The sequence below is a fragment of the Salmo trutta genome, chromosome 14 (assembly GCF_901001165.1).
Source record: "Salmo trutta chromosome 14, fSalTru1.1, whole genome shotgun sequence".
Lineage (NCBI taxonomy): Eukaryota > Metazoa > Chordata > Actinopteri > Salmoniformes > Salmonidae > Salmo > Salmo trutta.
Window position 1 is genome coordinate 73,426,207 of NC_042970.1, and position 27,500 is coordinate 73,453,706.

Below are 27,500 nucleotides of genomic sequence, written 5' to 3' on the forward strand. Positions count from 1 at the left end.
ATTCAGGATTCTGTTCAGAGAGGCATCCCAAATGTCACCCTATTCCCTAAGTAGTGCACTATGTTGGGAATAGGGTGCCATTTGGGACATGGGCGAGGAAAGGGTGACCCAAAGGAGGCTTTCTAAGAAGAGTATACAGAAGGGACTAACAGCTGTCAATCAAACCTTGAAACTGCTTTTCAAGTAAAAAATGCATTATTCTCTCTCTGTATCGGAATTCATATTTGGTGTTTATGCACTACCCAGAATAATATTGACTGTGTGAATCAAACACTTCAACTGCAAATCAACTCAGACAGGCTTTTTTGCTACTGCGTGGTGAGAAATGTACTTTTGACTTTGATGGAATAGTATCCATAGTTCTTGGAGCCTCCAGTTCTTTCCCCATGGGTATCTGCTTGTGGGTAGGTGGAAGGAAGACTTCTTATCTTATGCCACTTTCTTTGGCAAATGCCTTTCTTTAACATATGTTCTCTTTTCTTTAGCTATCCTGTGGGGGGAATCCCTGGGTTGACTTCAATTTGGGATTATTGTTGTTCAATGTTTAATCTCTCTCTTTCATTCATCGTTTTTTAACCGTTTCTCCCTGTCCCTCTTATGTCTATCCTATTCCCATGCTGTGTCTGACTGACCGTGTCTGACTGACCATGTCTGACTGACCGTGTCTGAAAACTGCATCTGACTGACTGTGTCTGAAAACTGTCTGACTGACTGTGTCTGACTGACTGTGTCTGAAAACTGTATCTGACTGTTTGACTGACTGTCTGAAAACTGTATCTGACTGACTGTGTCTGAAAACTGTATCTGACTGACTGTGTCTTCAAAACTGTATCTGACTGACTGTGTCTGAAAACTGTGTCTGACTGTGTCTGAAAAATGTATCTGACTGTGTTTGACTGACTGTGTCTGACTGACTGTGTCTGACTGACTGACTGTGTCTGACTGACTGTGTCTGAAAACTGTGCCTGCGTCCCAAATGGAACCATATTCGTGCGTGTGTGTGTGTGCATGCGTGTGCGTGTCCGTGTGCTTGTGTGCGATAAAAACATTATTTTTTTTAAATAACTCAAAATGGTTCCGTCATTGACTAAAATGGAGCAATTTGGCACAGCAATACTTTTCTGTGGCTGTTGCTAAAGGTTATGATTCTACAGGTGCATCAGTCCAGCTAACAGAAGAGAAACAGAAGAGAAACCAGGAAGAAGGCAGAATGAGGAATATAGGAGACAAAGACCTACAGAAGACCAGCACCTACATCGTACCCTGCTTCCTGCTAGTGGAGGTGAGTGGGCAGCATATTGACCAATCATGTCCAATATTTCAATCACCCTTTCCCTTGTCCTCTTTCAACAAACAATAAATCCAATCCTACATATTGGAACAAGGCCTCAGTGCAGAGACCTCTTTGTTCATTGCTCTGTCTGTCCTTCCTCCTCTCCTCTCCCCTCCCCTCCCCTCCCCTCCTCTACTCTTCCCCTCTCCCTCCTCTCCTCCACTGCCCTCCTCTCATCCCCCTCTCCTCTCTTCTTGTCTCTTTTCCTCTCCTTTCCTCTCCTCTCCTCTCATCCCCCTCTCCATCCTCTCCTCCGCTCCTCTCCCTCTCCCTCCCTCCTCTCCTCTCATCCACCCCTCTCCCTCCTCTCCTCCGCTCCTCTCATCCCCCCTCTCCTCTCCCTTCTTCTCCTCTCCTTTCCTTTCCTCTCCTCTCCTCTGATCCCTTTCTCCCTCCTCTACTCGTACCCCCCCTCCTCTCCTCTCATCCCCCCTCTCCTCCTCTCCTCCGGTCCTCTCCCTCCTCTCATCCCCCCATCTCCTCTCCCTTCTTCTTCTCCTCTCCTCCCTCCTCTACCTCCTCTCCTTCTCAGGTCCCTCTATATTCTATAAACCCTCACATGCATTTCCTAATTAATCGGCCTAATTAACACAAGGAAATACAATTAGCCCGCTCAGCCGCTAGCACTCTACGCTATTGCTAATGCTGTGCCCACTGCCCATAGAGCCTGCAACAAGGGCTAGCGTAGTGGGTTAGCAGAGTTCGCAGTTTTAGCATTATCATGAGGTAAGAGGGGGATTTCTGCCATTAGCGATACAGTATATCTAACACGTTACTGAGACCGTGCACCAGCTGTGCACGCGGAGCCTGTGGGCAAGCTAGCGTAGCAAGTTTATAGAGTTTTAGCATTATCATAGGGTTAGAAGTTGATTTTAGTCGTTAGCTATACAGTAGACTATATATTTCATGGGCTTTTAATAGCAGGGCTAGCATTAGTAGCTACAGTTTACGGTAAGAGGTTGATTTTGAGTTTAGCCACAAGACAACTGTATATATCCCGTGGGGTGTTATGACAGTTGGAGTGGACTAATGTGTTTTTGATCAACTGCAGTGAGAGAAAGTGTAGGTCTATGGAGTTAGATAGTAAGAAGGGTTAACCTCAGTACAGTGTAGAATTCAGATGTAACTAGCCACTGTATATCTCATGTGTAGCACATGGGGATGTGTGAAACGTACTCCGCAACCTAAAATGTCCTCACTTGCAGTAACAAATTGTACATTTTTCGGTGGCGCTGACTGGTAAGACGCTCCGGGAGTGCGGTATCGTGTGCAAGCAAAGCAGAGGTCCTGGGTTCGAGCCTTGGTGTGAACCGAATCAGGAGGAAGCGGTACTCGCTAAGCAAGCAACGTGACGTCCGTTACACCTGGGTTGTGACAACTGAATGTGTTTTGTTCAAATCAGAGACATTTTAGGGCTAGCAGTTAGTAGTGGTACCACATAGGGTTAATGACAGGGATCGATGTAGCTATATCCCAGGGTGTTTGGAGAGTTGGAGAGTGGACTTCATAATAATGTGTTTTTGGACAGCCGCAAAATATCTGAGAAACCGCAGTAAACAAAAATGCAGTTTGCAGCGTATTAGCGGTTGAGTCCGAATTTGAGCTCAGCCACTAGACATGCAGGCTACGTTCCCGAATGGCACCCTATTCCCTATAGGGCCCACAGGGCTCTGGTTGAAAGTAGTGCACTATGTAGGAAATATGGCGTCATTTGGGACGCAGGGCCAGCATACCCAAATATGGTGTCATGAGAGCTGGAGTTTAATGTGTGTTTGTACCACTGTAGTCGGAGAAAACAGTAGTACATCTCTGGGGCATTCGCCTCCTACACACATTATACCATTCTCTACCTGACACACTCAGTCTGTGTCCCAAATGGCACCCTATTCCCTTTATAGCGCACTACTTTTGACCTGAGCCTCCTTTGGCCTCCTTTAGCCCTCCTTTCTTCAACCGTGCTCCTCCACTCCTACAACAAAGCCATCCAGCTATTTTTACACTCCGCCAAATCACTCATCCCTCTCTCCAACACTCCTCCAGGGTCCCCTCTCCTCTCTTTCTCCATCCCTCCTCTCCTTCTTCTCTCCTCCTCTGCTCCGTCGGTAGAAAGTAAACGGCCTGCTACTGTACAGCACTCCAGAGGGCATCCAGTCTTCTGTTGTTACATTAGCATCTCATTACACTCTATTCTCTAAAACAAACGGGCTGACGCTCTCCTTTCTTCCGCCTCTCTTCTCTTTATCTCTTATTCTCTCTCTCGCTCTCGCTCGCTTGCTCTCTCGCTCTCTCTCGCTCTCGCTCGCTCTCTCTCGCTCTCTCTCGCGCTCTCTCGCTCTCTGTCTCTCTCTTTCTCTGGGCATTGTTTCGTATTTTCCAGCCATTTCCACCTTTCTCTATCCTAGAACGTGAGAACATTTCTTATCAGTCCCGTTAATAAACAAGGGATTACACAGGATTTCCCCCTTCCCATCCTTTTGACTGGGATGAGAACTTCAGAAGGGAAAATGGAAGCTAAGCTGCTCCATCTCTATCTCTTCTAACCTCTCCTCCTTCCAGGCAGAATAATCCTGGTGTGAAAAGACACACACACACACACACACACACACACACACACACACAGACACACTGAAATGCACATGCACACGGACGCACAGTCTCTCTTTCTCTCTTTCTCTCTTTTCTCTTCTCTTCTCTCCTGGTCCAGCAGTGTGTGACATGGTAGACGTGCTGTGAGGGGCACAAAGGGGCACAAAGGGTCTACTCTCAAGGCTAGCTGGCTCCTTCACTTCAAAGACTGAAGCGCTTTAAGAGCCATTTTGATGTAACTGATTTTGCACCGGGCTTCAGTGGAAGAGGAAGTAAGTGGCAATTGGAAGGTCATACTGTATGGAAATAAAGGGGGATTCAGCGATTGGTACATACATTTTTTGGACTTAAATTAATGATGTACCCATTGATTCTTGAAGAATATAACTTTTAAATGCCTCATGAGTTTAGTTCAACTGTCGGACCCGATAACTGTCAAATGATTTTGGCATCTTTTCTTGTAAACTTAATTGATTAGTTACAAAATGAACAGCTGATGAGAAAACTGTCAATCTAATTGTATTCTGGTTGCCCCAGAGAAAACAAATCTGAGACATTGCCTATGGTCCATGGTCAAAAGTAGTGCAATAACCTGAGCGTACAAAACATTAAGAACACCTTCCTAATATTGAGTTGCTCCCCCCCTCTCAGAACAGCCTCTATTCGTCGGCACATGGACTCTACAAGGTGTCAAAAGCGTTCCACAGGGATGTTGGCCCATGTTAAATCCAGTGCTTCCCATAGTTGTATCAAGTTGGCTGGATGTCCTTTGAGCGGTGGACCATTCTTGATACACACGGAAAACTGTTTAGTGTGGAAAAACCCAGCAGCGTTGCAGTTCTGGACACAAACCGGTGCGCCTGGAACCTACTACCATACCATTTTCAAAGGCACCTAAATATTTTGTCTTGCCCATTCACCCTCTGAATGGCACACATACACAATCCATGATACTCAGAATGGCGCCGGAGGGGATGGCTGCCGTTTTACAGCGCTCCTAACCAACTGTGCTATTTTGTTCGTTTTTTCGCATTGTTTGTAACGCATTGCTACTGTCTCTTATGACCGAAACAACTTCTGGACATCAGAACAGCGATTACTCACCTCAAACTGGACAAAGATTTTTTCTTTAACGAATCCGACGTGACGGATGTACTGCTTTCTAGGGAACGGGCCCAAATACTCTTCATTTGGGTGAAGAAAACACAGAGAAAAAGGGGGAGGAGGTCAGGCAGCCTTCTGAGAATTCGTAGGCAATTGCGTAAACCTCCAACATCATTTGTTCTCTTGGCCAATGTGCAATCATTGGAAAACAAAATGGATGATATACAATCAAGACTATCCTACCAATGGGACATTAAAAACGGTAATATCTTGTGTTTCACCGAGTCGTGACTGAATGACGACACAGATAATATAGAGCTGGCGTGATTTTCCATCCATCGGCAGGACAGAGAAGCTACGTTTGGTAAGACGAGGGGCGGGGGTGTGTGTCTATTTGTCAATAACAGCTGGTGTGCGATGTCTAGTATTAATGAAGTCTCGAAGTATTGCTCGCCTGAGTTCGAGTACCTTATGATAAGCTGTAGACCATGCTATCTACCAAGAGAGTTCTCATCTATATTATTCGTAGCCATCTATTTACCACCAAAAACGATGCTGGCACGAAGACCACACACAACTAGCTGTATAAGGCCATAAGCAAACGAGAAAATCCTCATCCAGAGGTGGCGCCCCTAGTGGCCAGGGACCTTAATGCAGGCAAACTTAAATACATTTTACCTCATTTCTACCAGCATGTCACATTTGCAACCAGAGGAAAAAAACTCTAGACCACCTTTACTCCATACACAGAGATGCATACAAAGCTCTCCCTCGCCCTCCATTTGGCAAATCTGACCATAATTCTATCCTCCTGATTCCTGCTTACAAGCAAAAAATAAAGCAGGAAGTACCAGTGACTAGCTCAATACGGAAGTGGTCAGATGACGCGGGTGCTACGCTACAGGACTGTTTGGCTAGCACAGACTGGAACATACAGACGTACATATCCCAACCAAAAGCCATGGATTACAGGCAACATCTGCATCGAGCTAAAGGCTAGAGCTGCTGCTTTCAAGGAGCAGGACACTAATCCAGACGCTTATAAGAAATCCCACTACGCCCTCAGACGAACCATCAAACAGGCAAAGCGTTAATACAGGATTCAGATCGAATCCTACTACACCGGTTCTGACACTCGTCGGATGTGGCAGGGCTTGAAAACTATTATGGACTACAAAGTGAAACTCAACCATGAGCTGCCCAGTGACGCGAGCCTACCAGATGAGCTAAATGCCTTTTATGCTCGCTTCGAGGCAAGCAACACTGAAGCATAGTCCCTGTGCCCAAGGAACCGAAGGTAACCTGCCTAAATGATTACCGCCCTTTAGCACTCACGTCAGTAGCCATGAAGTGCTTTGAAAGGCTGGTCATGGCTCACATCAACAGCATCATCCCGGATACCCTAGACCCACTCCAATTCGCATACCGGCCCAACAGATCCACAGATGATGCAATCTCAATCGCACTCCACACTGCCCTTTCCCACCTGGACAAAAGGAACACCTACGTGAGAATGCTATTCATTGACTACAGCGCAGCGTTCAACAACGTAGTGCACACAAAGCTCATCACTAAGCTAAGGACCCTGGGACTAAACACCTCCCTCTGTAACTGGATCCTGGACTTCCTGACGGGCCACCCCCAGGTGGTAAGGGTAGGCAACAACACGTCTGCCACGCTGATCCTCAACACTAGGGCCCCTCAGGGGTGCGTGCTTAGTCCGCTCCTGTACTCCCTGTTCACCCACGACCGCGTGGCCCAAACACAACTGCTGCTACTCGCTGTTTATTATCTATGCATAGTCACTTGCATAGTCACTTTACCCCTACCTACATGTTCAAATTACCTCGACTAACCTGTACCCCCGCATATAGACTCGGTACCGGTAACCCCTGTATATAGCCTCGTTATTGTTATTTTATTGTTACTTTCTAATATTTTTTACTTTAGTTTACTTGGTAAATATTTTCTTAACTCTTTCTTGAACTGCATTGATGGTTAAGGGCTTGTAAGTAAGCATTCACGGTAAGGTCTACACCTGTTGGATTCGGCGCATGTGACAAATACAGTTTGATTTGATGTCTTAAAAATCCTTCTTTAACTAGTCTCCTCCCCTTCATCTACACTGATTAAAGTGGATTTAACAACTGACATCAATAAGGGATCATAGCTTTCACCTGGATTCACCTGGTCAGTCTATGTCATAGAAAGAGAAGGTGTTCTTAATGTTTTGTACACTCAGTGTATGGGGAATATGGTGCAAGAAAGGGTCTGCTCTCAAGGCTAACTGGCTCCTTCACTTCAAAGACTGAAGTGCTTCAAATGTTGTTTTGATGTAACTGATTTTGCACTGGGCTTCAGTAGAAGGGGAAGGAAGTGGCAATTGGGAGGTCGTACTATATGGAAATAAAGGGGCAATCAGCGATTGGTACAAACATTTTTGTTTTCTTTTTAATTCATGATATGCCTATTGATTCTTGAAGAATATAACTTTTAATGAAATGCCTCATGAGTTTAGTTCAACTGTCGGACCCGACAACTGTCAAATGATTTGCCATCTTTTCTTGTAAACTACATTCATTAGTTACAACATGAATGGCTGATGAGAAAACTGTAAAGCGTATTGTATTCAGATTGCCCCATCGAGAACTCATCTGAGACATTCCCTATGGGCCCTGGTCAAAGGTAGCACACTCTTCTGTATAGGGAATAGGGTGCCATTTGACCCTCCAACCAGCATTGTCGTATTTATGCTACATAGCTGCAGCATAGAAACACACAAACCACAGTCAACAGAAACGGCAGTATGATGTTGGTTCTGTATAAATAGGAGGTGGACACCCGTCCATGTTTCCAGTTTCCAGAATTGGTTGGTAAGGTTATGTATCAGGTCCGCCTGCATGCATTCACACACACACAGACGCACACAGACACACACACCTCATTCAAATCCATCTCTTTCTGGCTGTTAAGAAAGAGTTAGTAGCCCACTTACACTAGATGGCCTAGAGTCTCTCTCGGAGGACTATGGGGGAGGAAAAGAGGACTTTAAAGCAGTGATGAAGAAAAGGAGGAGTGGTTCTATGAATAGCACCTGCAGTGATGATCTAACGGATGCAGCCCGAAGCACTCGTTAGCTCCCACCTGTTTGTTAATATGAGAGCGATAGGGAGACGGAGAGAGAGGGAAGGGTTTAGGAGATGGGGGAAGAAAGGGGGGATAGTGAGAGAGGGGCGGAGAGAAGGGGGAAGAGAGAGAAGGAGCGAGAGGGAGGGAGAGACAGAGGAGAGGCGCGAGAGAAAGGGAAGGGTTTAGGAGATGGGGGAAGAGAGGGGGGATAGTGAGAGAGGGGAGGAGAGAAGGGGGGAGAGAGAGAAGGAGCGAGAGGGAGGGAGAGACAGAGGAGAGGCGCGAGAGAAAGGGAGACGTCTTATTGAACCCATCTAACAGAATGTCTTGGCTCGCACTGGTTATGTGTACTGAGTAAATGCATGGGACTGTGTTAGATGTAGGAACTGACTTGCATAATATGTGAACACATACGATATGTTCCTACTAGTGTGCTGAGACACATGGACTGTGTGTAATGTCCATATCTTCTTGCCTATGTGATGTTCAATGCACTGACAAGGTAAAAATCTGTCGTTCTGCCCCTGAACAAGGCAGTAAACCCACTGTTCCTAGGCCGTCAATGTAAATAAGAATGTGTTCTTAACTGACTTGCCTAGTTAAATAAAGGTTAAATAAAAAAAATATTTAAAAAAATGCACTATACTGTATATACAGAAGTATGTAGACACCCCTTCAAATTAGTGGATTTGGCTATTTCAGCCACACCCGTTGAAGACAAGTGTATAAAATCGATCACACCGCCATGGAATCTCCATAGACAAACATTGGCATTAGAATGGTCTTACTGGAGAGCTCAGTGACTTTCAACGTGGCACCGTCATAGGATGCCACCTTTCCAACAAGTTAGTTCTACAAATTTCTTCCCTGCTAGAGCTGCCCCCAGTCAAGTGCTGTAATTGTGAAGTGGAAATGTCTAGAAGCAACATTAGCTCAGGCGCAAAGTGGTAGGTCACATGAGCTCAAAGAACGGGACTGCCGAGTGCTGAAAAATAGTCTGTCCTCGGTTGCAACACTCACTACCGAGTTCCAAACTGACTCTGTAAGCAACGTCAGCACAATAACTGTTCGTCGGGAGCTTCATGAATTGGATTTCCATGGTCGAGCAGCCACACGCAAGACTAAGATCACCATGAGCAATGCCAAGCATCGGCTGGAGTGGTGTAAATCTTGCCTCCATTGGACTCTGGAGCAGTGGAAACACGTTCTCTGGAGTGATGAATCACACTTCACCATCTGGCAGTCCGACAGACAAATCTGGGTTTGGCGGATGCCAGGAGAACGCTACCTGCCCCAACCTGGAGAAGAGTCCCCTCAGCAAGCTGGTCCTGGGGCTCTGTTCACGAACACAAACAGACCCCACAGAGCCCCAGGACAACAACACAATCAGACCCAACCAAATCATGAGAAAACAAAAAGATAATTACTTGACACATTGGAAAGAATGAACAAAAAAGCAAACTAGAACATTATTTGGCCCTAAACAGAGAGTACACAGTGGCAGAATATCACTGTGACTGACCCAAAATTAAGAAAAGCTTTGACTATGTAGAGATTCAGTGAGCATAGCCTTGCTGTTGAGAAAAAGCGCTCTAGGCAGACCTGGCTCTCAAGAGAAGACTGGCTATGTGCACACTGCCCACAAAATGAGGTGGAAACTGAGCTGCACTTCCTGACTTCCTGCCAAATGTGTAACCATATTAAAGACACATATTTCCCTGAGATTACAGACACCTTCAAGAATTAGAAAATACATCCTACATTTTGATAAACTCCCATATCTTTTGGGTGAAATACCACAGTGTGCCGTCACAGCAGCATTTTTCTATTTGAACTATTTGCACATCGTTATACTTTAGCCATAATATGCCATCTGAAATGTCTCTATTCCTTTGGAACTTTTGTGAGTGTAATGTTTACTGTTCATTTTTGATTGTTTATTGCACAATGTAAACATATGTTTCCCATGCCAATAAAGCCCTTTGAATTGAATTGAATTGAGAGAGAGAGAAAATATGTAGAAAAGGATTTGACAGATAGGATTCTGAAGAGGACATTCTAATGTAAGAAAAACATGGATTAGGAAAGAATGATGGGTAGTGAGCGAAACAAAGGAGAGAAGAGAACAGAAGGAGGGTGTAGAGGGGTGTGTGGGCGCCAAAAGATGTATGCACGCTAATGCTTTGATCCTTCACAATCGCCATGTTTCTCTCTCTATCTCCTTTCTCTCTTTCTTTACCTCCCCCTCCTGCTCCTCACCCTCCCTCTACTCTCTCTGTGTCTGTCTCTCTCTACCTCTCTCTCCCTCTCTGTCCCTCTCTCTCCCCCTCCTCTCTCCAGTGCTTAATTTGAGCCAGTTCCTGCCGGAACAGCATCCAGCACCTCTCAGTTTTGGACCGTTTCATTCTGGAACCCATTTACCAAGATTCGGTACCTCATGAACAATTCAAGCTGCCTCCTCTGTAATTCTCACTCCCCCTAAAAAAGTAACGTGAAAATGTGCCTGATATTCTACGAGTGGATGTGTGTTGGTCCGGCCCGGGTTCATGGTTTGTGTAGACCAACGCGCGGCCATTGCTGTCTCCCACAGAACTAGAATGACATTCACCTTCTATGATCTCTCTCCCTCTCTCTGTTCTGATAGACATGAGCCTGCAAAACGTCACTCCAGCGTTGCGCTTCATCATTTATTTTCCTTATAGAATCATAGCCGCGCGAAGGGTGATGGCGGTGCCGCAACACCCCTGAAGAATCGAAATACATTTGCCAAAGTTATGTGATTACTGCTGTGTGTTCAGAAAGAGATTACTACATCAGGAGTAGGCCTATAATTTAGCCACAGAGGATCAATAGCATAGCCGCGGGAAGTAGGCGTGCTGAGGGTGCTGCAGTACCCCCTGAAAAAGCTGGGGGGGAAAGATCATCACACTGATGACTAATCAGACTAATGATGGATTCATGACAAGGTTGTTTTGATGGATCTCAGACTCTTGTCAGTGTTAAAGTAGGCTGTCATTTCCATAATTTGTGAGGTATTAAAAAAGATTCTGACAAAGTCTCCAGTCATCTAAAATTATGTAGAATTGCATGAAATGTGCTTATAAAAGGCAACAAAAAAATTCTGAACCCTAGGCTTACATTTTTTTTGCACATATGGGCATCTTCTGTAAGCGGCTTTACTCTTCTGCTGCAGCACATTCAAGCGAGGATAATGCATGCAATGCTTTATTATGAAGGTGATTTTTATTCATGCGTTCTGGTACTTCAGAGCCCCCCAGGTCATCCCCCTCTTGGCTCACTTTTTGTTCCGGCACCTACCAATTTACAAATTTAGCACTGCCTCTCTCCTCCTCAGACCACTTTATTTCCCTATGGCATCCTATGCAGTGCTTCCCTCGATGTCCCTAACACTCATTAAATGTTTTATCTCTTTCCCTCATTTTGGTTTTCTCCCTCATCTCTTTCAAGCATCACTTTCTTCCTTCCCTCTGGTCCATCCATTCATTTCTATCAGGCTCATCTTTCTCAACACAAGTCCCCCGTGGAGATGGTTGCTATGCACATTTCCAACACAAGGTGACAGACTGGTCCCTGTAATCTAAGAAAGTTTCTCGCATGATGCATACACACACACACACACACACACACACACACACACACACACACACACACACACACACACACACACACACACACATGCGTGCGTGCACATGTAAACACATGAGACGCTTTGATGGTTTTGACCTCTTTGAGTGCTTGAAGTGAAACTGCGTGTGCGTGTGCGTGTGCGTGTGTGTGTGTGTGTGTGTGCGTCTCTGTTTACCGCTCCATAGCTCCATAGGGCCATGTAGTGGCAGAGGTCTGGGTCTTCTAATCATCTGTCAGTGTGAGAGTCACACTTGAAGGCTTGGCTGTCGTGAATAGCAGAGGAGAAGTGAGGGGAGGAGACGGGAGGAGACAAGAGGAGAGGAGGAGCTTTGTAGGTTCCTTGATCCTTCCCTTGTGATGTCAGACTATCTGAAGTAATGTGAGAGCTGTGCAAGAGCGAGAACGATGTTTTTCAGATAGAAGGAACAGTATCTAGCATCAGAGAACACTCTTTTCAGGGATTCCCAAACTCTTTAGATACATTTTTCAAAAGCCTGGATGAATGCTGTAGTTCAATTAAATCTGATTACATACTGATCTAAACACATAATCTGTCTCTCTCTCTCCCTCTCTCTCTCTCCCCCTCTCTCTCCCTCTCCCCCTCTCTCTCCCTCCACCTTCAAAAGCCTGGATGAATGCTGTAGTTCAATTAAATCTCATTACATACGGATCTAAACACATAATCGGTCTCTCTCCCTCTCTCTCTCTCTCTCTCCCCTCTCTCTCTCTCTCCCCCTCTCCCCCTCTCTTTCTCTCCCCCTCTCCCCCTCTCTCTCCCTCTCTCCCTCTCTCTCTCACTCCCTCTCCCTCTCTTTTTCTCCCTCCCTCCCCCTCTCTCTCTCTCTTTCCCTCTCTCTGGAACACACACATGTAGACGTTTTATTTTATAATCCATGTACAACAAAGAAACTGGTTTCCATTGTTTCTCCACTTACTGCTCACCCGCCCCAGGACTCGTCTCCATAGGATGCTGCTGTCATCTGAACACACACACACTGTGATATACACACACGTTTGACTTTACGGGTGACTCTTCTGCCATCTGGTGTTCTGCTGAAGCTAGGGGTTGACGTAGCACTTGTGACAGCGTCTAATGTCAACGCTTATGTACAAGCCTCACAGTGTCTAACCCCCAGGGACATTAGCTATGCTAAGCAAACACAACACCATCTTCTAACTAGTTCGCGTCCCAAATTGTAGCCTATCCCACATAGTGCACTACTTTTGACCTGGGCCCATATGGCTCTCGTCAAACGTAGTGCACTATGTAGGGTATAGGATGCCACTTGGGATTCAGACACTGACTCACAGGGGCTGTCTTACTGTATCTGCGCACTTACTTATTTAGTCATTTATTTATTTACCCACAATATTAAGAGAGGCACTTTAACATCTTAAATGAAAAACATTTTGAAGCAATAATTTTATTTTTTTTATTTTATTGAACAGATGGTGACAGAGGATGCCAGTGGGAAAGAGAGAAAGGTTGTATCAAAGGGCAGTAGCCTGGATTTCAATCCATGCCGACAATGTAGACGTGTGCCAGAGGTCGTGGCATTACCGCCAGACCAGCCAGGCCACTTCATTCAGTTTCACTAGTAGGAATAGTTCATTTGAAGCATCACTGAAGCACCACTGCTTTGTTTGAGGAAGGAATCCATTGGCCATGTCAAAATGGCTGCCATAACCAAAGGCTAGCTGCCTGTAACAAGCATTATGACGCTCGTCTCTGCCTGTGTGTTAATGTGAGCCTCTAGCGTGGAGTCAGCTTGTATAAGAGCAATAAGCTTGAAATAAATATTCCACTTATAAGACAGCCAAGTTAATTTTCCCCGTGAATGGTGCCATGAGATACATTTTGAGCAGTAAGCCATGTGTGTTTGAAGCTTTCAAAACAATTCAGCTGTATAATAGAATTCTGCTTTGAGTTACGTAAATGTAACGAATGTGACACCAGTCTTGTTTTTGAGAAAATCTAGGAACATGTTAGAGGGCAATGTGGGCCACATTAATATAAATACAGAACAAATCAGTGAGATGATTAATGCAGTGTCACAGTGATCCCTGAGACAAGAACTGTTCTACAGGAGTTTAAACAGTAGACAGTTGTATCTGGTGGTGTTAAAATCTCCCAAGGACTCTATGCTCCTCTATGTAAGGGAGAGTGTTCCAGTGTTAGTCTATGGAGACTGGGAGGCTGCAGTGCGGGGGTTGCTCTGCGTACTGAATGGGGACAAAAGGAGAGGAAGCTGGAGAGGTTGATGTGTTCCTGTCTGTCCAAGGTGAACACCCCGCTGAGAGGAGGAGACAGAGACTGATAGTGTTAGTACACAGGTTAAATACAGAGAATAGGTTCTAGAAACACACTTTACCAAACAGAGGACACCTTGTAAACAGTTTTAATGTGGCAGTCTGTCATTGTTTCAGTAATAGAACTAGTCACATAGAACGAAAGGGGGAGGTCGTATCAAAATGTAATCAAAAGTGAGAAATATTTCCCTGAGGGAGAAAGTTAGCTACAGGAGTTCTTGAAAAGTGACAGACCTCCGACGAGCCATCAAACAGCCAAAGTGTCAATACAGGACTAAGATTGGTTCCTACTACGCTGGCTCTGACGCTCGTCTGATGTGACAGGGCTTGCAAACTAAAGCGGATTACAAAGGGAAACCCTGCCGCGAGCTGCCCAGTGATGCAAGTCTACCAAACAAGCTAAATGCCTTCTATGCTCGCTTCGAGGCAAGCAACACTGAACCATGCATGAGAGCAGCTGCTGTTCCAGACGACTGTGTGATCTCGCTCTCCGTAACCGATGTAGGTAAGACTTTTAAACAGGTTAACATTCACAAGGCTGCGGGCCAGACAGATTACCAGGACACATACTCAAAGTATGCGCTGACCAGCTGGCAAGTGTCTTTACTGACATTTTAATCTCTCTCTGACCCAGTCTGTAATATCTACATGTACAGGTTTCAAGCAGACCCCCATGTTCCCTGTGCCCAAGAACACAAATGCAAGCTGTCTAAATGACTATCGCCCCGTAGCTCTCACATATGCAGCCATGAAATGCTTTGAAAGGCTGATCTTGGCTCACATCAACACCATCATCCCAGACAGTAGAGAGAACAGACTGTGACTTGGGTGGCTGGAGTCTTTGACAATTTTTAGGCCCTTCCTCTGACACCACCTGGTATAGAGGTCCTGGATGACAGGGAGCTCAGCCCCAGTGATGTACTGGGCTGTACGCATTACCCTCTGAAGCGCCTTGCGGTCGGATGCCGAGCTGTTGCCATACCTAGCAGTGATGCAGCCAGTCAAGATGCTCTCAATGGTGCAGCTGTAGAAGTTTTTGAACATTTGAGGGCCCGTTACAAATCTTTTCAGCCACCTGAGGGGGAAGAGGCGTTGTTGTGCCCTCTTCACGGCTGTTGGTGTGTTTGGACCATGATAGGTCCTTAGTGATGTGGACACAGAGGGAACTTGAAGCTTTCGACCACCTCCACTACAGCTCCATCAATGTGAATGGGGGTGTGCTCGGCCCTTCATTTCCTGTAGTCTATGATCAGCTCCTGTGTCTTGCTGATGTTGATGGAGAGGTTGTTGTCCTGGCACCATAGCCGCGGGAAGATGATTGGGGTTTGGGGGTGCTGCGATTATACATTTTGTATTAATATTTTTATTCAGGTATGCTGCAGCACCCTCAGCACTTCTAATTTCCGCAGCTATGCCTGGCACCACACTGCCAGGTCTCTGACCTCCTCCCTGTAGGCTGTTTCATCATCGGTGATCAGGCCTACCACCGTCGTGTTGTCAGAAAACTTGATGATGGTGTTGGAGTCATGCTTGGCCATGCAGTCGTGGGTGAACAGGGAGTACAGGAGGAGGCTAAGCACACACCCCTAAGGGGCCCCATGTTGAGGTTCAGCATGGCGGATGTGTTGTTGCCTACCCTCACCACCTGGGTGCAGCTCATCAGAAAGTCCAGTATTCAATTGCAGAGGGAGGTGTTTAATTTCAGGGTCCTTAGCTTAGTGATGAACTTGGAGAGCATTATGGTGTTAAATGCTGAGCTGTAGTCAATTAACAGCATTCTCATGTAGGTGTTACTTTTGTCCAGGTGGGAAGGGGCAGTGTGGAGTGCAATAGAGATTGCGTCATCTGTGGATCTGTTGGGGTGTAATGCAAATTGGAGTGGGTTCACAGTGTCTAGGTCTAGGTCTCCTTGAAACGTGGGTATTACAGACTAGTGCTCTCATGCATGGTTCAGTGTTGCTTGCCTCAAAAACAGCATAGAAGACTTTTAGCTTGTCTGTTAGGCTCGCATCACTGGGCAGCTCAAGGCTGGGTTTCCCTTAGTAATCCGTGATAGTTTGCAAGCCCTGCCACATCTGACGAGCATCAGAGGTGGTATAGTAGGATTCGATCTTAGTCCTGTATTGATGTTTTGCCTGTTTGATGGTTCGTCGGAGGGCATAGCGGGATTTCTTATAAGCTTCTGGGTTAGAGTCTCGCTCATTGAAAGCGGCAGCTGTAGCCTTTAGCTCAGTGAGGAAGTTGCCTGTAATCCATGGCTTCTGGTTAGGATATATACGTATGGTCCCTGTGGGGGTTACAGCCTGCCTTGTCAATGCACTTATTGATGAAGTCAGTGACTGATGTGATAAACTCCTAAATACCATTGGATGAATCCTGGAACATATTCCAATCTGTGCTAGTGAAACAGTCCTGTAGCTTAGCCACCGCTTCATTGGACCACTTCTGAATTGAGCGTGCCAATGGTGCTTGCTGTTTGAGTTTTTGCTTGTAAGCAGGAACCAGGAGGATAGAGTTATGGTCAGATTTGCCAAATGGAGGGTGAGGGAGAGCTTTGTATGTGTCTGTGTGTGGAGTAAAGGTGAGTTTTTTCCCCCTGTAGTTGCAGAGGTGACATACTGGTAGAAATGAAGTAAAACAGATTTCAGTTTTCCTGCATTAAAATCATCGGCCACTAGGAGCGCTGCCTCTGGATGAGCATTTTCTTGTTGGCTTATGGCCCTAAATGGCTCGTTGAGGGCGGTCTTAAAGCCAATTTATACTTGATCTGAAAATGTGGTCGGAGGCTTTGAATGCGACTGCTCGCTCCGGTCCGGAGCGAGCAGTCGCACTTCGCTTCGCTCCACAGGTAATATTACACTTCTTTACATTACAACGGTTTGGTTTGTTTGATCTGAACATTTTTTTCTTAGCTATCAAAGATAATTGTGTAGTTTAGAGTAATTAGAGTAATTAGAGTAATTATCGAGGAGTAATTATCGAGGCCAGCTATTTTTTCGTCCTCCTAACGTAGTCAACACCGCTAGCTAGCCAATCGCTACCGACTAGTAGCACTGTAGAAACTATTACATTACAACGGAACGACTTGATTAGTGTAGTGTTAGTTAGCTAGCTACATAGCTGTCTTTGTCATAGCTTGATAATTGTGTAGTTTAGTAATAGCTAGGTTAGCTAGCCAGCTATTTCCATCCCCCGTGACGCCATTGTTCCATACCCAGCCAACTATTACCGACGAGCAGCATTGTAGAAACTAAATACGTTACAAAGGAACGTCTTGATTAGTGTTATGTTATGTTAGCTAGCTACAAAGTTGCTTTTGTATAATAGCCAACCTCTACCGACTAGCAGCACTGTAGAAACTATTACATTACAACGGAACGATTTGACTAGTGCAGTGTTAGCTAGCTAGCTACATAGCTGTCTTTGTCATAGCTTGATAATTGTGTAGTTTAGTAATTAGAGGATAGCTAGGTTAGCTAGGTTAGCTAGCCAGCTATTTCCGTCCCCCGCGACGCCATTGTTCCATACCCAGCCAACTATTACCGACGAGCAGCATTGTAGAAACTAAATACATTACACAGGAACGTCTTAATTAGTGTTATGTTATGTTAGCTAGCTACAAAGTTGCTTTTGTATAATAGCCAACCTCTACCGACTAGCAGCACTGTAGAAACTATTACATTACAACGGAACGACTTGATTAGTGTAGTGTTGTGTTAGTTAGCTAGCATTTTCGTCATTTTAGTCAATAAGATTTTCGCAACGTAAGCTTAACTTTCTGAACATTCGAGACGTGTAGTCCACTTGTCATTCCAATCTCCTTTGCATTAGCGTAGCCTCTTCTGTATCTTGTCAACTATGTGTCTGGCTATCCCTGTTCTCTCCCCTCTGCACAGGCCACACAAACGCTTCACACCGCGTGGCCGCTGCCACTCTAACCTGGTGGTCCCAGCGCGCACGACCCACGTGGAGTTCCAGGTCTCCGGCAGCCTCTGGAACTGCCGGTCTGCGGCCAACAAGGCTGAGTTCATCTCAGCCTATGCTACCCTCCAGTCCCTAGACTTCCTGGCGCTGACGGAAACATGGATTACTACAGATAACACTGCTACTCCTACTGCTCTCTCCTCGTCTGCCCACGTGTTCTCGCATACCCCTAGAGCATCGAGCCAGCGGGGTGGTGGCACTGGAATCCTCATCTCTCCCAAGTGGACATTCTCTCTTTCTCCCCTGACCCATCTGTCTATCTCCTCATTTGAATTCCATGCTGTCACAGTTACCAGCCCTTTCAAGCTTAACATCCTTATCATTTATCGCCCTCCAGGTTCCCTTGGAGAGTTCATCAATGAGCTTGATGCCTTGATAAGTTCCTTCCCTGAGGATGGCTCACCTCTCACAGTTCTGGGTGACTTTAACCTCCCCACGTCTACCTTTGACTCATTCCTCTCTGCCTCCTTCTTTCCACTCCTCTCCTCCTTTGACCTCACCCTCTCACCTTCCCCCCACTCACAAGGCAGGCAATACGCTTGACCTCATCTTTACTAGATGCTGTTCTTCCACTAATCTCATTGCAACTCCCCTCCAAGTCTCCGACCACTACCTTGTATCGTTTTCCCTCTCGCTCTCATCCAACACCTCTCACTCTGCCCCTACTCGGATGGTATTGCGCCGTCCCAACCTTCGCTCTCTCTCTCCCGCTACTCTCTCCTCTTCCATCCTATCATCTCTTCCCTCTGCTCAAACCTTCTCCAACCTATCTCCTGATTCTGCTTCCTCAACCCTCCTCTCCTCCCTTTCTGCATCCTTCGATTTTCTCTGTCCCCTATCCTCCAGGCCGGCTCGGTCCTCCACTCCTGTGCCATGGCTCGACGACTCACTGCGAGCTCACAGAACAGGGCTCCGGGCAGCCGAGCGGAAATGGAGGAAAACTCGCCTCCCTGCGGACCTGGCATCCTTTCACGCCCTCCTCTCTACATTTTCCTCTTCTGTCTCTGCTGCTAAAGCCACTTTCTACCACTCTAAATTCCAAGCATCTGCCTCTAACCCTAGGAAGCTCTTTGCTACCTTCTCCTCCCTCCTGAATCCTCCTCCCCCTCCCCCCCTCCTCTCTCTCTGCGGATGACTTCGTCAACCATTTTGAAAAGAAGGCTGATGACATCCGATCCTCGTTTGCTAAGCCAAACGACACCGCTGGTCCTGCTCACACTGCCCTACCCTGTGCTTTGACCTCTTTCTCCCCTCTCTCTCCAGATGAAATCTCGCGTCTCGTGACGGCCGGCCGCCCAACAACCTGCCCACTTGACCCTATCGCCTCCTCTCTTCTCCAGACCATTTCCGGAGACCTTCTCCCCTACCTCACCTCGCTCATCAACTCATCCTTGACCGCTGGCTACGTCCCTTCCGTCTTCAAGAGAGCGAGAGTTGCACCCCTTCTGAAAAAACCTACACTCGATCCCTCCGACATCAACAACTACAGACCAGTATCCCTTCTTTCTTTTCTCTCCAAAACTCTTGAACGTGCCGTCCTTGGCCAGCTCTCCTGCTATCTCTCTCAGAATGACCTTCTTGATCCTAATCAGTCAGGTTTCAAGACTGGGCATTCAACTGAGACTGCTCTTCTCTGTGTCACGGAGGCTCTCCGCACTGCTAAAGCTAACTCTCTCTCCTCTGCGCTCATCCTTCTAGACCTATCTGCTGCCTTTGATACCGTGAACCATCAGATCCTCCTCTCCACCCTCTCCGAGCTGGGCGTCTCCGGCGCGGCCCACGCTTGGATTGCGTCCTACCTGACAGGCCGCTCCTACCAGGTGGCGTGGCGAGAATCTGTCTCCGCACCACGTGCTCTCACCACTGGTGTCCCCCAGGGCTCTGTTCTAGGCCCTCTCCTATTCTCACTATACACCAAGTCACTTGGCTCGGTCATATCCTCACATGGTCTCTCCTATCATTGCTACGCAGACGACACACAATTAATCTTCTCCTTTCCCCCTTCTGATAACCAGGTGGCGAATCGCATCTCTGCATGTCTGGCAGACATATCAGTGTGGATGACGGCTCATCACCTCAAGCTGAACCTCGGCAAGACGGAGCTGCTCCTCCTCCCAGGGAAGGACTGCCCGTTCCATGATCTCGCCATCACGGTTAACAACTCCCTTGTGTCCTCCTCCCAGAGTGCTAAGAACCTTGGCGTGACCCTGGACAACACCCTGTCGTTCTCCACTAACATCAAGGCGGTGACCCGATCCTGTAGGTTCATGCTCTACAACATTCGCAGAGTACGACCCTGCCTCACACAGGAAGCGGCGCAGGTCCTAGTCCAGGCACTTGTCATCTCCCGTCTGGATTACTGCAACTCGCTGTTGGCTGGGCTCCCTGCCTGTGCCATTAAACCCCTACAACTCATCCAGAACGCCGCAGCCCGTCTGGTGTTCAACCTTCCCAAGTTCTCTCACGTCACCCCGCTCCTCCGCTCTCTCCACTGGCTTCCAGTTGAAGCTCGCATCCGCTACAAGTCCATGGTGCTTGCCTACGGAGCTGTGAGGGGAACGGCACCTCCGTACCTTCAGGCTCTGATCAGGCCCTACACCCAAACAAGGGCACTGCGTTCATCCACCTCTGGCCTGCTCGCCTCCCTACCTCTGAGGAAGCACAGCTCCCGCTCAGCCCAGTCAAAACTGTTCGCTGCTCTGGCACCCCAATGGTGGAACAAGCTCCCTCACGACGCCAGGACAGCGGAGTCAATCACCACCTTCCGGAGACACCTGAAACCCCACCTCTTTAAGGAATACCTGGGATAGGATAAAGTAATCCTTCTACCCCCCCCCCCCAAAAAAAAGATATAGATGTACTATTGTAAAGTGGTTTTTCCACTGGATATCTTAAGGTGAATGCACCAATTTGTAAGTCGCTCTGGATAAGAGCGTCTGCTAAATGACTTAAATGTAAATGTAATGTAAATGAGAGTGTGAAGCCTCCGGCGGCATGCAGAGGTAAAATCAAGCTCCGTACCGCATCACCTTGCGCCTCTCCACATTGACATGATTGGTTGACAGTAGGAGGGGGTGGTACGTCCTATATAAACACAAAATCACTTCCTTGACAACTTCCTTCACAATAGCTCTGCTCTGCTAAGCTCATAAAGTGTGAAAGCCCTGACGTCTGTGGAGGCTGCATCGTTGTAATTGCTGTATGGCCGCTTCAGATGCCGGACTGACCAGGCAAAGCCTTTTAGTGCCAGTATCGGTTTGTGGTGGTAAATAGACAGCTACGAAAAATATAGATGAACATAGGTATTCTAACTCAGGCGAGCAGAACCTCGAGACTTCATTAATATTAGAGATTGCGCACCAACTGTTGTTGACAAAGAGACTCACCTCCCCTCCCCTCAGTTTACGGGACGCAGCTGTTCTGTCCTGCCAATGTATAGAAAAAACAGATAGATTTATATTTCCCATGACCTTATTCAGCCGTGACTCAGTGAAACATAAGATATTACAGTTCTCCAGGTCACGTTGAGAGGATAGTCTTGAACACAGCTCATCCAGATTATTTTCCAGTGATTGCACGTTCGCCAATAGAATGGAGGGTATCCACTCGCCATCGCAGTCTCCTTAAATATCCCACACGTCGACCTCTGTAGCGCCACCTCCGCCTCCTCCGAGTGACAGGGATTTATTCCTGCTCTGGGATGAGCATTATGTCCTTCACCTCTGATTCATTGAAATAGAAGTCCTCATCCAAATCGAGGTTAGTAATTTCTGTTCTGATGTCCAGAAGCTCTTTTCGGTCATATGAAACAATGGCAGAAACATTATGTACCAAAAAAGAGCAACATTTTCAGGAGACATTCTCCTATCGACCAATGCTTAGCGTTCAACACCATAGTGCCCTCCAGGCTCATCACTAAGCTCAAGACCCTGGGTCTGAACAACTCCCTCTGCAACTGGATCCTGATTTCCTGACGGCAACAACACATCCACCACGCTGTCACTCAACACAGGGCCCTCTTAGGGGTGCATGCTTATTCCCCTCCTGTACTCCCTGTTCACCCATTACTCCGTGGCCGCGCATGTCTCCAACACCATCATTAAGTTTGCTGACGACACCATGGTGGTGGGCCTGATCACCGATGACGATGAGACAGCCTATAGGGAGGAGGTCAGTGACCTGGCAGTGTGGACAACAACCTCTCCCTCAACCTCTCCCTCAATGTCAGCAAGAAAAAGGAGCTGATTGTGGACTACAGGAAACAGAGGGCTGAGCACACCGCCATCCACATCGACAGGGCTGTAGTGGAGCAGGTCAAGTTCCTCGGTGGCTACATGGTGAATTATCATGGTCCACACACACCAACACAGACATGAAGAAGGCACGACAATTCCTCTTCCCCCTCAGGAGGCTGAAAAGATTAGTCATGGGCCCTCAGATCCTCAAAGTTCTACAGCTGTACCATTTAGAGCATCTTGACAGGCTGCATCACCGCTTGGTATGGCAACTGCTTGGCATCCAACCGCAAGGCGCTACAGAGGGTAGTATGTACGGCCCAGTACATCAACGGGGCCAAGCTCCCTGCCATCCAGGACCTCTATACTAGGCGGTGTCAGAGGAAGGCCCTAAACATTGTCAAAGACTTCAGTCAGCCAAGTCATAGACTGTTCTCTCTGCTACCGCACGGACTGCTGTACCGATGCAATAGAACCAACAGGACCCTGAACAGCTACTACCCCCCATTTAAAATCATCCAGCCTCATATACTTGTTTAAACTGATGCCTTACCTCGTCCTCCCTTCCTCTCTCCCTCAGGCTTTCAGATGGACATAGAGAAAGGGATGGTCAGGATGTTCAGAATGCTGTGTGCATCCCAGAGCTGCGTATGGAGAGGAGGAGATGCACGTAGCTTGATGTGTGCATTTATAAATAAACTACTGTGCTGACTGCTGCTAGACGCTTTGCCTGTGTGTGTGTGTGTGTGTGTGTGTGTGTGTGTGTGTGTGTGAGTGTGTGTGTGTGTGTGTGTGTGTGTGTGTGTGTGTGTGTGTGTTTGTTGTCCCCGATGACTTTGCTCTTGACACGATGGTTGGAACCCTGCAGGGGTGAGCCGTTGTAGCAGAAGCATGTACACACACACACACACACACACACACACACACACACACACACACACACACACACACACACACACACACACACACACACACACAAAACCCATATTGATACACAGGGGACCCACAGTTCAAAGAGCTTTACCTCCCACAGATCGACAGCAAAGGAGAGAAAGCTCCACAGGACAATATGGATGTATGGTTATAAACAGTCTATGAATACACACACCTGCTGTGCCCACCCACACACACAGACAAGAAACACAGTCAATGAATGTGTACAATTCATTTACACCTGCACATGTCCAGTGTTTCTCGAACACACACACACACACACACACACACACACACACACACACACACACACACACACACACACACACACACACACACACACACACACACACACAGACATTCATGATAACGTGCTAACAGATGTTTAGTATCATGCTGTGCACATTGCAGTCTCCATATAGGTGTTGGTGAATCACCTCTCACTCTAGTGTACACTACCATTCATGCAGACACTGCATGTGATCGACAGCACACCAGCGTCTCACACACACACACATACACACACACACACACCCTTTCCCTCCCTCCCATGCTTGCACTTGTGTTATCCTCCTTGCTCTTCCCACCTATTTCTCTCTCTCTCTCTCCTCTCTCTCTCTCTCTCTCTCTCTCTCTCTCTCTCTCTCTCTCTCTCTCTCTCTCTCTCTCTCTCTCTCTCTCTCTCTCTCTCTCTCTCTCTCTCCTCTCTCTCTCTCTCTCTCTCTCTCTCTCTCTCTCTTCCACTGTCATTTCATTTCTTTTTTTCCCCTTTACAGAACAGCAGCATCTTTCTTAATTTTCTGTTTCTTTCTTTTACCCTCATCATTCGGACTCAGTCTCTCTCTCTCTCTCTGTCTCTCTCTCTCTCTCTCTCTCTCTCTCTCTCTCTCTCTCGCGCTCTCTCTCTCGCGCTCTCTCTCTCACGCTCTCGCTCGCTCTCTCTCTCTCCCGCTCTCTCTCTCCCGCTCTCTCTCTCACGCTCTCTCTCTCTCTCTCGCTCTCTTCCTCTGTCTCTGTCTGTCTCTCTCTTTCTCTCTCTCTTCCTCTCTCTCTCTCTGTCCTCTTTTGCTCTCTTTCATTCTACACACTCCGGAAGCATATGTCACCGCGCTCCAAAAGGAATCGCCTCCTTCTCCTCTCTTCTTTTTCTCATCAGTCGCTTCTTTTTGTTTTCTCATCCCCCGTTCATCCACCTTACCATCCTTCGGTTCTCTTCGGTTCTCTTCGTTCTTTCTAAACCTAGAACTATGTTCTATTTCCAGCTGGTGATCATGGCTGGGACGGTTCTCCTGGCGTACTACTTTGAGTACACAGACACGTTCCCCGTTCACGTCCAAGGGTTCTTCTGTTTCGACAAGACGTTCTCCAAACCGTACCCCGGACCCGAGGACGACAGCAAGGCGCCGCCGGCACTGGTCTACTCTCTGGTCACCGCTATCCCCACTGTCACGGTAAGACTGGACTGGAGTAGCCTACAGACACACACACACACACCTGGCGTAGCGTCACACACGTGGTGTTTGGAGGTGTGTGTTTATAAGTGGGTGTGTATCCACGTGTCTTCTCCTGCTGTTTTGCATGTGTTTCTAGCATTCTTTGGAGGAATAATGCATTTATTTGTTTTATCTATCGAAGTCTATGTGTGCAGCATACACTTTATGTTGAGTGTATACCATATGTATGTGTGTCAGTGAGTATGCAGCATGTGTGTATATAATATAATATCAGAGGTTTCTTCCCACACAGACTGACACACATATGCTTTCAAATGAAATTGAATTTGTCAAATGCTTCGTAGACTATCAGGTGTAGACTACCAGGGAAATGCTTACTTACGGATCCTTTTCCAACAATGCAGAGTTAAAGATAAATAAATATCTATATATACAGTATATACAAATAGTGACACGAGGAATAAATACAGTGAATAACAATAATGAGTCAAAATAACATGTCTATATACAGGGAGTAGCAGCAGCGAGTCAATGTGCAGGAGTATGAGGTAACTGAGGTAGCTATGTACATATAGGTAGGGGTAAAGTGACTAGGCAACAGGATAGATAATAGATAGTAGCAGTAGCGTGTGTTGAGTGTGAAAGTGTGTGTGTGTGTGTGAGAGAGAGAGTCTGTGTGTGAGAGAGTCTGTGTATATGTGTGTGTGTGTGTGTGTGTGTGTGTGTGTGTGTGTGAGTCTGTGTGTGGCGTCAGTGTGCATGGTGTGTGTGTGTGTGTGTGTGTGTGTGAGTCTGTGTGTGGCGTCAGTGTGCATGGTGTGTGTGTGTGTGTGTGTGAGTCTGTGTGTGGTGTCAGTGTGCATGGTGTGTGTGTGTGTGTATGAGTCTGTGTGTGGTGTCAGTGTGTGTGTGTGTGTGTGTGTGTGTGTGTGTGTGTGTGAGTCTGTGTGTGTGTGTGTGAGTGTGTGTGTGAGTCTGTGTGTGTGTGTGTGTGTGTGTGTGTGTGTGTGTGTGTGTGTGTGTGTGTGTGTGTGTGTGTGTGAGTCTGTGTGTGTGTGTGTGTGTGTGTGTGTGTGTGTGTGTGTGTGTGTGTGTGTGTGTGTGTGTGTGTGTGTGTGTGTGTGCGTGTGTGTGTGTGTGAGTCTGTGTGTGGCATCAGTGTGCATGGTATGTGTGTGTGTGTGAGTCTGTGTGTGGCGTCAGTGTGCATGGTATGTGTGTGTGTTTCCATGTGATGTCAATACATTCACATATCTACAGTATGCGTGGAGGAGTATTAGACACTACAGTATAGTATAAATGATACATTGTACGAGTAGAAGTGAACCCCATAGACAGAGCTGACCCTTGACCTTCCCCTCCAGGCTGGTCTCTATGCTTTACTTCAGTCCACTCCTACCACTTCATTAAGGCTTTAGCTCTGAGCCCAGGACATTAAGGGTTTGATATTAACAGTGGTGGACTGTGGCTGAGTGTTACAGGGGTGGGCAAGGGACTGGACACACACCATAGTGCTTATTGAAGCCATAAGTTGCACTGAAAACTGGAACTTCTGCAATCTCTGGCTTTAGACATTAGATTGTATGTACACTGAACAAAAATATAAACGCAACTTGTAAAGTGTTGGTCCCATGTTTCATGAGCTAAAATAAAAGTACCCATACCCACAAAAAAGCTTATTTCTTTCTAATTTTGGGCACAAATTTGTTTACATCCCTGTTAGTGAGCATTTCTCCTTTGCCAAGATAATAATAGGGGGGTGTTTGTGCTTGTCTATGTGCAGATGACAGTATTTGTGAGAGACAGTGAATCTGTACAGCATGGTAAGTGGGTTTTACTGTATATGTGCATCCATGCAAGTGTGTGTGCGCAGCTCCCTGCTTGTGTGTGTGTGTGAATATGTGTCTGCCTCTATGTATCCATATACGAGAGAGAACATCTCTGCACATCACAGGGCACTGTAGTCTGGTGTGTGTGGGCGGACAGCAGGCAGCTAGCATCCTTCACTTCCAGCTACGGAAATGGGTTACATACTGTGTGAAGGATACATCTCACCACCAGTTTGTGTGTGTGCAGGTGTGTGTATGCAGGTGTGTGTGTGTGTGGATGCTCTACACACTATGAGAGCCTTTGGAAATGCCAAGGCTAAGTGGGGAACAATTCTGGCCAACACACACACACACACACACACACACACACACACACACACACACACACACACACACACACACACACACACACACACACACACACATCACTCAGCCTCTAGTAGTAATTACAGTAGCCATCTACATGGCAACACTGCAGTTGGAAGCACTACTTATACCATATCTGGACTGTAAGCCCCGGTGGCTAATTACATGTGTGTGTGTGTGTGTGTGTTTGTGTGTGTGTTGTGTTGTGTGTGTGACAAGCCACCCCTGGACCTACACAATGAGAGGGTTAAGTTACAAGCACTTACCAGTTTAACATTTGAACTGATCGTCTGCTCAACATACAGCATTAACGTTTGGTCACGTTAGCCATGTATAGAATGTGGAAGTAGCCTGGCTGGTGTAGCGGTGATGCCGCAGCCTCCAGTACACGTCTACGGTGTCGGCATGCAGTAGGTTTAAACCCGGCCTACTGCCTTTTGACACAACCTCTGTCTTTCCCCACTGTCATCCTCTCTCTCTGTCTCCGTTCAATAAAGTCTGAAAATACCCTACATATAATACATGTACGCTATAGGAGGGGACATGGTGAATGGGAACTCAGCTTGAAGTTGAAGAGCTATTTTAGAAA

General features: G+C 46.9%; 1 protein-coding gene across 4 annotated transcripts in view; it reads left to right on the top strand.

The window, feature by feature from the left end:
* LOC115147348 (phospholipid phosphatase-related protein type 5) overlaps positions 1–27,500 on the top strand; it is a 54,738-nt gene that overhangs the window by 5,863 nt on the left and 21,375 nt on the right. For 3 of the 4 annotated variants that reach the window (XM_029689553.1, XM_029689555.1, XM_029689554.1), the window contains 2 exons: positions 1,155–1,282; positions 24,525–24,713. In XM_029689553.1, coding sequence (XP_029545413.1) covers positions 1,211–1,282; positions 24,525–24,713 — 261 coding nt within the window. In that variant the 5' untranslated portion in view covers positions 1,155–1,210. Of the gene's footprint in view, positions 1–1,154; positions 1,283–24,509; positions 24,714–27,500 lie in introns of those variants that run through there. The other variant, XM_029689556.1, reaches the window with a different exon arrangement.